This window comes from Lissotriton helveticus, chromosome 1_1 (genome assembly GCF_964261635.1).
Source record: "Lissotriton helveticus chromosome 1_1, aLisHel1.1, whole genome shotgun sequence".
Lineage (NCBI taxonomy): Eukaryota > Metazoa > Chordata > Amphibia > Caudata > Salamandridae > Lissotriton > Lissotriton helveticus.
In genome coordinates this window covers 1311571087-1311583464 of record NC_136057.1, presented here as the reverse complement: position 1 = coordinate 1311583464, position 12378 = coordinate 1311571087, and the positions used below count along the sequence as shown (strand labels likewise).

At 44.9% G+C, this 12378-nt stretch overlaps 1 protein-coding gene across 4 annotated transcripts in view; it reads right to left on the bottom strand.

The window, feature by feature from the left end:
* LOC144823203 (serine/threonine-protein kinase N2-like) overlaps positions 1-12378 on the bottom strand; it is a 643207-nt gene that overhangs the window by 216902 nt on the left and 413927 nt on the right. For all 4 annotated transcript variants that reach the window (XM_078681534.1, XM_078681528.1, XM_078681543.1 and 1 more), the window contains 4 exons: positions 6827-6972; positions 4694-4907; positions 4089-4289; positions 3489-3598 (listed from right to left, as the gene is read on the bottom strand). In XM_078681534.1, the coding sequence (XP_078537660.1) occupies positions 3489-3598; positions 4089-4289; positions 4694-4907; positions 6827-6972 (671 nt within the window). The remainder of the gene's footprint in view (positions 1-3488; positions 3599-4088; positions 4290-4693; positions 4908-6826; positions 6973-12378) is intronic.

Genomic DNA, 12378 nt, shown 5'->3' with positions numbered 1-12378 from the left:
ATTGGCTAAAACGCATAGCGGCTGCAGTCCCACAATCGAGCATGCTATTGGCTAAAATGCACAGCCGACTGCAGTCGAAGACATTGGACCACTTGCCATCTCTGCACATATGAAAATAACTAGATCATCCCAAAGGTAGCCTGCAAAATAATAATACAAGTCGGAATCGCGTGCATCAGAAATCCATGTGTTCACCTCCAATTCAAATATGAAACATTATTCAAAATAATGAAGGCAAGAAACTGTGGTGCCTAAGGCTGCTCCAATGCATGGCCTCACCTGATTATCTTGAACTAAGGTACTGCTTAAGTAATACTGATTTACGGCAGCCTTACCTGAAAACGCTTCTATATATTTTTTATTCCCTCATCGTCTCTCAGTCTGTTTTTTACTTTACTCACAAAACAAAGAAAATAAGTTAACGAAAAAAGGTTAGGATGGGAAACAGAAGAAAATACATCATATGTACATCTAGGAAAGCAATCCAGACATTAACAAATAATTTACATTTTTAAAACGGTGACAGGGCAAACTCAAGTACCTTAAATAAAGTTTGTTTTCTTTTCTGCACATTTCCTCTGTACCACCCTTGCGTACTGCTACTTTGGTTACCATTCCATGGTAAAACAGGGCAGCACTCTGAAATGAAAACACCCGCTTTCCCTTGTTCACGCTTAAAGTAACAGCCCGAGAAGGGCCTCAAAAAAGGTCCTGGCGGGCTGCATGTGCATACATGCCAACAGACTAGATTCAGGAGGGAGACTCCCGACTTTAGAAGCCACTAATGAGGTTATTTTAGGTATCTGCAGCCTTCAATGTTCTCTGCTGCAGTATCAGCCAATGGAGAAAATACAACCCCGCCGGGCAACGACAGCTATATAGGAACCAAAGGCGGCAGCAACACATTTGGAATCACAATGTGAGGAAATCATGATCTGGGTGTCACTTAAATTAAGACGTGAAGTGAAATATAAGAGACTGAATAAATAAGATGGACGAGTGGTGAAACAGATACTGAAAGGCTTAGGGTTCAAAGATGAGCCCCGCGGAACTCCACAGTTCAATGATTTGTGAAACAATGGAAAGTAGAAAGGTTTACAGCTTGTATGTGATGGGAAAGAAGGAAAGGAAAGACAAGCGCCAATTGAGGGCCAGATTTTGAATACCTAAAGAGGAAGAAAAGCAAACTACGGTAGAATTGGAACCGGTGTCATATGCGGCACTAAGGTCGAGTGCATTAGGATAATCTCCACTTCCTTGATTATGAATGCTTAAAAGGTCTTCAGAAACAGAAAGCGAAGCCAGTCCAATACATTCATATGTCTGAAGCCAGATTAGCAACAGTCTAGCACGTCGGAGGATTCCATAAATTCAGACAGCCGTCTGGTGACCGATCTCCTTTCCTAAACTTTTCACAGGAAGGGAGGATACATAAATTGGCCTGTGATGGCTCAGTAAGGTAGGGTCGGCTGTGTTTTTTATAGCTATACTGCAAGACACTCATTCTAACTCGAAGAATGCCGAAGCAGATGAGCGGGAGAGGTTGTGTAAAGAAGTAATCACCGGACTAATGATATCCAATGCCTTTAAAAGAATACAAGCCGGTCCTAGGTCGCGCAATGGAAGCCTGATTTTGGTTTTGGATAGAGAAGCAGTGGTACTGGACAGAGAGGTAAGTAAAGGCATTAAGCAAATGGGTAGAGGTAGTAGATGGAAATTTAAGGTCGGGTCAGGCTGGGGAAAAGCAGAGATAATAGATTGAAATGTGTCCTCAAATGAGGAAAGATGACTGCACAGCTCCAAGGAAGGAGTAACCCAGGAGGCTAAATGTGGCGAGTCAAAAAGATTTTTAACAATGGAAAAGACTTCCCCATAAGAGTAAGAAGCAGAGGCTATTCTGAGCGCAAAGTAGTCGGCTGGTACTTTTTTTTGTTTTCTTTTTTTAAGTTGTTTATGGCTGTGAGAGGGATTGTCTCAAACAGTATTCACACCGCCATTTCCCTACTGCTATCTTTAATGGACACCACGCCAGTCCTTCAGAGAACAAGGGTCTGGAGGAGGCACGTCATTTGGAATGGCATTTTTTATTAGGGGTAACCGTATTGTGGGCGGGCATGAATCAAGGGTTAAAGGAAGAAGCACCTAACTCTATAGTCAAGAGATGTAGACCTATATTTAATATCTTTAAGAGCCTTAGAGAGATTATCAGAAGTAATTTTAGATAAGGGACGATTAACTTTGTTATCCATGGCGGAAAAGTTAGCTTGATGGGAGGAGAGGCTTCTGCAAAAGGGACAAGAAACGGCACAGCAAAATGGTCAGCCCAACTCACTGGAAAAGGGATGACACATTTAATAAAGACTTTAAAGAATAGAAAAGGAAGTCAAGAGTGTGGCCTGTTGCATGTGTGGGGGCAAGAATAACTTGAGATACGCCTGAAATAGCCATAGAGACAGTCGCTGCCTTGCTATCAGCCCTATTGAGGTCATTGAACAACAACTTGAGGTCTCGTAAAACTGGGAAATCAGTACTTTTTAAAATATGAGAGAAATGAAGTGAGCTAGAGAGTTGAGAAATTAGTTATTTGGGCAATTTTGAAGCCAATTTGGACTGTTAATGCAATGTCAGTGTTGGAAGACTCGTGGAACTAAGTTTCAGATAACAATATAATGAAATCAATATGACTACCAAATATCTAATCCCAGTTTTACCTCTAGATCAAGTCTGACAATGACCCTTATTCTAGGCCTGGGTGGTGAACTACACTCTGTTCGTGGAGTTTTCTGCACCCGGCGAAGCACGCAGAGTTCTGAAAAATTCTTGCCAAGTATTTTCCTTGCTCACTAATATTAAGTTGGCGAGCGCAGAAAATCCAACGCTAGACGACCTCTCAGCGAAATTCTCAATGTAGGTAGTTACGGATGGTCGTGATCACTCGCGTTGAGAAACCTTCCGTACGCATTGAGGATGCTGTCGCTCGAGCACATCTTCTACACGAGTGGCAGTTAGAAGCAGCTCCCTCTTGCGCTGCGACTGGTGCTGTTCACTGATTTTCCAGCGCGGGACACTCACCCGGCGCAAAAAATCAACACGGACGTTGCAACCTAATGCACTCAGCCGCTTGCGGAACTATGCGTAGCGAGGCAGAGTTTTTTGGTCCCTTCGTGGAGTTCTGCATAGTGGAACTCCTCAAACTCCACCCAAGCCTACCTTCATCCAGCATTCAATAAATCTTCTCTAACTAATTATTCAAACAAATGCTGATCTGTGACAAAAATCAGTTGCACTTAGGCCAGCACTCTAGACATTAACAAGGAGCAAACTATGCAGTGGTGCTATAGAACTAGCCTCATAATTTTATTTACCAACGCTCATAGTCATAGTAAGAAACTTTGTTGGAGCTACAAACCCATGGCGGTCTGGGTGCTGTAAGAAAATTATCTATAACAGTCACATGCTTCAAGAAGGTATGAAACACACATGCTTACCCTCTCCAGCTCCACAGTGAAGGTCTGGTTCCAAGACTGCAAACTAATGGGTTTCCAGGTGGTCTGCCCAACTGTTGCATTATCTAGCTTTAGCACAGCACACACCTCATCTAGAAAGGCAAGAACAAAAGCTTAGAGCACAGCAAGTGTGCATATGTGAGTAACATAAACTGATGCACATCACCGAACACAACAAATACATTGAAGAGACAGTGATGTGATGGGAAAGAACACAAATGGGACACCGTGACATCTGACAAATATGCTTTCTAACACATCTTTCAAACAAATCAGAGATAAGCAAAGACCATCATGTCATGCTGTCCGATGGCAAAGCAATGATATGAAGGACAGCAACGATGAATTTGAGACCCAGGGGCCTGACAGGTATGATGTAAAGAAGGGAACAAAGATCTAATAAAGACACTTGAGAAAATGGAAGAAATAAATATGGACCCTGTAGAGCTGCATTAATCAATGTCTTTGACTGCGAAAGGCAGTGAAGTTACAAGGGTGTCAAGCAAATGTTCACACATTTTTATAATAAAATATAATCTTGGAAGAAATCAAAACAATTGTGGATAGGTATGGGCACTCAACTGGACACGTCATCTGATTTGATCGTGCTGCGGCCGCTCACACTGCTGCTGCGGTTGTAAAGTCCTCTCCCACTTCGGCTCATAAAGGATGCTCTTCCCTCTCCAGGACTATTACAGGGCAAGGAGACCACTGTTCCTCGACTTCGCCCCGGCACAGAGTCCAGCAAGCCACTGCAGCCCAGGAGTCGAACTTCCAGCGTGCCTGAAAGAGAACAGAATGAGCCACATTTACAGTGACATGATAGCAGTGATGCACTCTTATACCAAATGTGAAAGGGATCAGAGTGCCATTACATCCTTTTTCTTCGTGAGAGAGGAGCCATCTTATACAGCTACAACAGTAACAGCAGAGCACTTGCACTAACCAACATCATGGCCACGGAAAGCGCTTACATCCAACAAATGGTGACAGAAGAAAATGCATGCACATATCATCAGAACTCTTTCTCCCATGTCACAGTGAAAACAGAGGACTAACATCCCTGAGCTAACAAGAGGTGCTGTTGCCGGGACAAGCAGAGCAATTTGTAAATCATTAAAGCGTGGATTGGGCTGGTCCAGCTGTTTAGAATGAGAGAATGATGTTGAAAACAGAACACCAGTTACCTGTTAAAGGGGAGGGTTTGGACAGTGTGTTGTACTGGTTGTGCTGGTAGGAGGCGTTGTTCCGTGAGCTGAAAGCAGGAGATGAGGCGAGGACCAGCTCCTCCTTGATGATGCTACACTTAGGATGGTCTTCGGGCAGTTCGCTCAGTCTCTGCTCCAGGGAATGCTTCAAGAGATCTAACTTCTGGCTGGACTCGCTTAACCGGGTCTGAGCCTGGAAGAAGGCGGTAAGGTAATTAAAAACTTACTACGACAGACTCACCTTCATTACTAATTGCGACCATAGACCAAACATTACTCCATTTACCAGTGTAGATCTTACTAATACGGTACTTACCTTTGGTATACAGTTTGTGGTGGACCTGCAGATTTCACACCTTTAGACTATCCCCAGGCACCCGACTGGATCTGGAGAGGTTTACAGTAATACTCCCACCAAAACCCAACATCATTATCTATCACTACCGCAGACTCAACATTTTTACTTTTCACTACAATAGACCCATTACTGCATTTTCTCACCATACTGGCCAAACGTGAGGCATGCTCTCTGGCCCCTCTTCCATAGACAAATCCCCATTAGAAGATTGCTGCCAGAGAACCGCCGCCTTTGGTCTCACACTGCCTATTGGACTGGAGACAATTTGCAAAAAAAGAGGCATCAAGCCTTTTCCATCTATGCACTCAGGAGCTGGAATGACGTTCCCGTATCCATCCAGGCTACCCAAAACATGCTCCAATTTAGAAAAGAGCTGAAGACATCTCTTTAACAAACTACATCAGGAAGCTGTCAGAAGTAGAGTTCCACTCTTGGAAATTGGTAACACTCTTAATAGCGCCCGACTCTATATTTGCCTCTGACAATTTACAGTTCTCCATTGCCTTCCAGCTAGATTCACACTATACAACTTCTACATACATTCCTACATAGAGGAAGCACCACCCCTTACTGCTGTGTCATAGACATAGTTGCACTAACCCAATGCCTCTAGAAGCACTGTCTGCTAGAGAGACACAAGCATTACCCTGTTCCTGACAGAAGTGCTGTCCTTAACTTAGTTGGCTAGACGCACAAATATTCAAATATTTCCATATGAAATATGAAAGTTAGGGTCTTGGTGCAAAAGGCACATTTTATCTATAATCGCTCTCCTGTGGATCAACCATCTGCGTAGTCATATAAACAGAAGTGCATTCTTTAACACCCAGTGAAGGGCACACTTTCATTAATCCATTGTTCAATGTCAAAACTATATCAACAGTTTCTCAGTGTCAGAAAAACCAAGACATTAACTTCGCACTTACCGTCAACCTGCTACCATTATATTTAACAGTGTCTCTAAGGAAGACCAGCTATCACACACTCTGCACTGTCACAGAACTACCATTAAATAGCAGCGTGGGTTGATTTGGTTTGTTGTATGTTTATTTAAGTGAACTGAAACACCTCATCTCTTGGCATATTGATGGAAAACAGCTTTTACTTAGTCCTCACAGAGTTCCAACTTCAAAAACCTCTCTGTGAGAGACACTTTCCATATTTAAGTCAGTAGAGAGAATACCCATTGTCACCAACTCCCAACTTCTTGTGAGGCCAAAACCCACTAAATCCAAATTAATAAGAGACCTGGGGACAAAAAAGCATTCATGGAAAAATGTGCAAGGTACTCTGGTTTCAACTGTGGGCATACTGTTGAACCCCGTAGCGAAAATATTTTCTTTTTGAATGTAACTATGTTGTGTTTGTCACACTGTGAAGCCAACTTCGGCCCCTGCAATGCCAGGAAGATGTATTTTATTGGGGATTTGCAGAATATTTGCATTTACTAAATAAAACAGACAGCACACCAAGATTATGTAGAACCAGGAAGAGGAGGCAAATGAGAAGCTCTCACAAATTCCAACAAGAATGCTTTACAAGAGGCTTCCAACCTGGAAGAAGCAACATCTGAGCAGGAATCAAAAAGGAAAAACTAAAAGTGGTCAGAGATAATACATATTATCAATGGCATGGATAGGGGAAAAATGAACATGAATCTATAGGACCAAGACACTCCATAATCACTGACTTATTGTTGGAAAGACTACCCTTATGCTTTTACTCACGGAGGGAAATTTACGTCTGCACTTTACCTCAGTGATGGCTTTTCGGTCTTGCACCTTTGAGGACCCAAGAAGGCGAAGGACGTTCTTGGCCCCTTCGGAGATGGCATGCTCGACGCGGAAATGATGCCTGAGCTCCTCAATGCGAAGCTCGATATGGCTGAGGTCAGTGTTACCTGGAAATAAAATAACATTCATATCAATAATGGATGAAAATAGCTAGATTCTCGCAGTATAATTATTAAATGAGTGATGCATGTGGAGAGATTAGCCCAAACCATGCCAATGAATCACAGTTCCTCAAAAGATCTACACTCATACCATGCCACAGTAGTTCAAACCATGCCATGCTATCAGTACCCCAAGAAAGCTCACAACTCAACCCATGCTGTAGCAGCACTGTTCAACAGTGATCCCACACGAAGCTATGCAAAGACATCATTGCTCACAGGAAAGCAGTCTACTTAAACGGCACCAAAGGCTTCCTGGTTTTGGGGAGCTCTTGGCTAACAAAATGCACCAAAGGCTTCCTGGTTTTGGAGATCTCCTCACTTACACAAGGTGAGTGGGGCACTTATCTGAGAGATTGAAGAGCTTGCGTCCCTTTGCATTATGTAAGCCCAACCACTTTCTTTGAGATGGACTTAATACAAGGATTAGCGGTCAGCAGATCAGGCATGGTTGTATGAAATGTAAGGTGTTCTTCGAGCCTTAGTTGCTACTTGTCAGATCAGCAGATTGGCGTGAGACTACTGCGATGTAAACTATCCAATCACTGATCTTTTAAAATAAGCATGCATTTGGCTTTAGCGAATCTTAGCAGTATGCTGATAAACCTGTTAAATGTTATTACCATTCTGCATCAGACACATTGAAATAAGATTGTTAAAAACAGTGGCCCTTACTTGGGGCCATGGGTAGAGGCATGTCACTTCCTGTGATGTCACTGGGCAATGGGACCTCGGGGCATGTGAAGTCAGTTACATGATTGATTATGGTAAAACAACATGAATGGTACCAGAAGAACTCAAACTTTTCACTACGTGTATATGACTGCTTTAGAAGATCCCTCACTTACATAGATTTGAGGTAAGAATGCAATGGAAGACCTCTCACTCAGACCATGCAGCGGTAGGAACGGTTGAAAAGAGTGCTTGGCTCACATCCGATGTGGGCCATTATCATGTACGTAGGTTCTGGGGACACAATATGCAGGACAACTTAAATCAGTTGTAGAACCCGGTCCACACAGGTGGTGGCAATGCAGCAGGAGCACTCTCAGAACAAACTATAGGGTTTTTTTTTTTAGCGCTGCATCATATGACTGGCTCACGTCAAGGAAAGGAATCCTTGTTCCCAGAGATCTTGTCTCACACGGGGCAGGGGTGCTACTTCTCATGTAGATCCCTGAACTCCCATCATACTACATGTTACAGCATTGAGACATGTTCAGATAACACTATTCTCAAGCTATATCCTGCACACTGCACTCTTAGATATTCCTTTTCCAAAGCTGGGGTCAGTTCAGCTTTTGTCAAGTTTAATCTTGTACAAGAGCGCTCTCCACTGAGTTTCAAGATATTTCTTCTACACAATTACGCTTCCCAGAACTCATATCACAGAATCCCTAGCACAACAACAATACCCGGTCACTTTGTGCCACAATTCCTTTGTGCGAGATTGCTTTCCACACATCTTGTATGAAGATATGCCTTGCACAGGAACACTCTTTCCTTGTTCAGCTTGAATTAAGCGTGATTTTGCACAAGAACACTCTCAACTCAGTCTATATCAAGATACCTCTTGTGCAAGAGTGTTTTCTACTATGTTTCTCTCAAGACATCCTACAGAGAAGAAAGCTCTAAGTGCGACTAATGCCAAAATATCACTTGTACAAGAATGGTTTCTGCTCAGCTTGTGTCAAGATATCCCTTGTAAAACTGCTGGCAGAAAGAGGATTATTAATATAGTAGATGATACCTCTCCTAACTCACTCTGATTAGGATACAACATAATACTAAGTGACTCTTTGCTCAACACCTGGCAACAATGGCACTCCTAGCAGCAGGCAAGTCCTCAGAGAAATAAATGCCAAGTTCAGCTAGTACCACCAACATGAAGGTTAAGAATACTACTCAATAAAATTCCCAAACCAATTAGGAAAACTCAAGAAAAACTAATCAATAAAAAGAAACATAAAAATAATTAAGATTGGATCGGGGAACCAGAGATATGGGTTTTTAAACATGTTATAGCAAAACAAAATCACATAGGACCAATCACAGTCAATGATCTCAGTAGTCTGGAAAGCAATTTTTGGCGGACTGTGAGGGAGTGGGGTAGTATACGCCTATCATGTTACAATGGTCAAAGTTTTTACCATGGAACTTTGTTGTTATTCTCCTCCACCAGGGACAGGCAGGATGTTGAAGCCTACAACAGTCATTCAAAGTTCGACTTGGTGTCCAACACACCTTAAAGCCTTCAGCTAGGGTTCCAAAAGCACTGAGTGGGGCACAGCAGGACTTTGTAGCCACTGAGTTCACTTAACTGTTGGGGTAACCTTTACACCTTGTCCCAAGCACCAACTTCTACTTCTACCTTTGGACATAAGGTCAGATGTAGTAACCTTTTTTGCAGTTTGCAAAAAGGTTATTGAAAAAAATTGTCTGCTTAAAAAAAATAAAATAAAAGGTTTTAATTTTAAAAATCAATAACAGGGTGGTGGTGGTCAGCTACCCTTGGATGCCATTATCAGTGTGATTGTAGCCTACCGTAGTGGATCAGACATTGCAAACAGCATGATCATATTCTTTAGGATGATGAGTCTGTGACCCACCATTATTCAGTATTTATTAACTGACCTAATAATGCATAGGTCGGTTCACACCAAAAAATTATAGTTGAGTTGCAATTTGTGACTACTTTTGCAACACGTTTGTTAGTACATCTAGGCCGCAGCTACTTTTTTAGCTCTCAAAATCCTCCAGTGGGACACATGTTAATGCTGGAATCAGGCAGGACACCATGAGGCCAGATACCTTTACTGAGTGGCCCAACTGAAGCTTTTTTCTTATTGGAGAACAACTCAAAACAGGACGAACCTGTAAGTCTTGTCTGCAAGAGTGCACCATCCCTGGAAAAAACTCATTACCTTGTCCCAGTCCTCCAGAGGAAAAAAAAGAATAAGAGCCTTATTAAGAGATTGGCAAATTGGCTACTCTTTCAAAATGTGACAATTATCCCATTTGTTGTATTACAAATGCCAAATGGTAAAATGAATCTGTAATATGGCAGGCTGTACATCGGCCATGTTTGTGCCAGAGTATTCCATCCACCAAACTCTAAATAAGGCTCAATCTCCAATAAGTCTCTTGATACTGGGAAATACAGTCCTGGTCATTCCTACAACCCCAGGTCCTTAGAGCGGGCTAATAGGCTCTAGGGGGCAGATGTACAAAATTCCAATTTTCATTTCCTAAATAGCGAATCCGTAGGAATCGCTATTTAGAAAATACAAATGGCATGTACAAAATTAGTGATTTCCTAATAGCAATTATTATAGAGTTGGAACCTCTACTAGAAAATCGCAAATAGGAAATGATATTGTATTCCCACCTATGGGCCAAATAGTAATGGCTTGCATTTTTCTAGGAATTCGCAATTCAGGAAATCCAAACCCAACTGTGCTGCTGGACTTAAGGGCCACCTGGAGGCTCCCCGAAATTGGTCATGCACATTAAGTGCACATATGCCCTAGGGCACGGGTACTCATAGTACGGCCCGCGGGCCGGCAGCGGCCCGGCAAGCCTTCCGTGGCGGCCCGCAGACCATGAGACATCACCGTACCGTGTTTTAAGAAAACATTTTCAAAATGTGTCTGCAAACACTGCCGGTTGCAGAGACACTCTGAGAGACTCTGCTGCTCTGTGGGGGCCGAGCAATTAATTTCAGGGAGGCCAGAGTGGAGCTGCAGGGGCGCTAAGAGGAGGTGGCCCCATTCACATGCAGATGGTCTTTTTAAAGACCTGTGAAGTGCTTGGGTGGGGCTGTGTGTCTGTGCGCGCTGGGCAAGCTGGCTGGGGAAGCTGTTTAAACCCGGGTGACACACAGGCAGGGTGAGATGCCAGAGGGTGACAGAGGGAGGTAGAGGGACAGAGACAGAGGGAGGTAGAGGGACAGAGACAGAGGGAGGTAGAGGGACAGAGACAGAGGGAGGGAGACTGAGACAGAGGGAGAGGGAGGGAAAGGGAGACCGAGACATGGAGACAGAGAAAGGGAGACAGACAGAGAGGGAGGAGGGCAACAGAGGGAGGAGGGAGACGGAGTGAGGGAGACGGAGTGAGGGAGCCGGAGGGAGGGAGACGGAGGGAGGGAGACGGAGGGAGGGAGACGGAGGGAGGGAGGGAGACGGAGGGAGGGAGGGAGACGAAGGGAGGCGGTGAGGGAAGGGAGGGAGTGAGGGAGTGAGGGAAGGGAGGGAGTGAGTGAGGGAAGGGAGGGAGTGAGGGAAGGGAGGGAGTGAGGGAGTGAGGGAAGGGAGGGAGTGAGGGAAGGGAGGGAGTGAGGAGGGAAGGGAGGGAGTGAGGGAAGGGAGGGAGTGAGGGAAGGGAGGGAGTGAGGGAAGGGAGGGAGTGAGGGAAGGGGAGTGAGGGAAGGGGAGTGAGGGAAGGGGAGTGAGGGAAGGGGAGTGAGGGAAGGGGAGTGAGGGAAGGGGAGTGAGGGAAGGGAGTGAGGGAAGGGAGTGAGGGAAGGGAGTGAGGGAGGGAGGGAGGGAGGGGAGTGAGGGAAGGAGTGAGGGAAGGGGAGTAAGAGAAGGAGTGAGGGAAGGGGAGTGAGGGTAGGGGTGTGAGGGAAGGGGAGTGAGGGAAGGGGAGTGAGGGAAGGGGGGTGAGGGAAGGGGAGTGAGGGAAGGGGGAAGGGGAGTGAGGGAAGGGGGAAGGGGAGTGAGGGAAGGGGGAAGGGGAGTGAGGGAAGGGGGTAGGAGAGTGAGGGAAGGGGGTGAGGGAGTGAGGGAGTGAGGGAAGGGGAGTGAGGGAGAGAGGGGAGGGAGAGAGAAAAGGGGAGATGGAAGGGGAGTGAGGGAGGGAGTGAGGGAGTGAGTGAGGGAAGGGGAGTGAGGGAAGGGGAGTGAAGGAAGGGGAGTGAAGGAAGGGGGGTGAGGGAGTGAGGGAAGGGGATTGAGGGACAGAGGGAAGGGGAGGGAGAGAGGGAAGGGGAGTGAGGGTGAGGGGAGGAAAGGAGAGGGAAGGAGAGGGAGGAAGAGGGAAGGAGAGGGAAAAAGAGAGGGAGAGGGAGTGAGACAGAGGGGGATAGAGGGATGGAGGCAGATATATATCAGAGAATGTATAACATGCAACAGCCAATACACAGTGTACATGATCGAATGTCCCTGCAAATTAAGATACATTGGGAGCACCATCTGCGAACTTAAGAAACGCATTTTAGAACACATTCGTGCGACAGTACACAAAGACAGAAGTAACGCTGTTGCAAAACATATGGAGGCCCACAACAATGGAGACTGGAAACAATTGCGATTTTGGGGATTAGAGACAATATCCCTTTCAGACAGGGGAGGT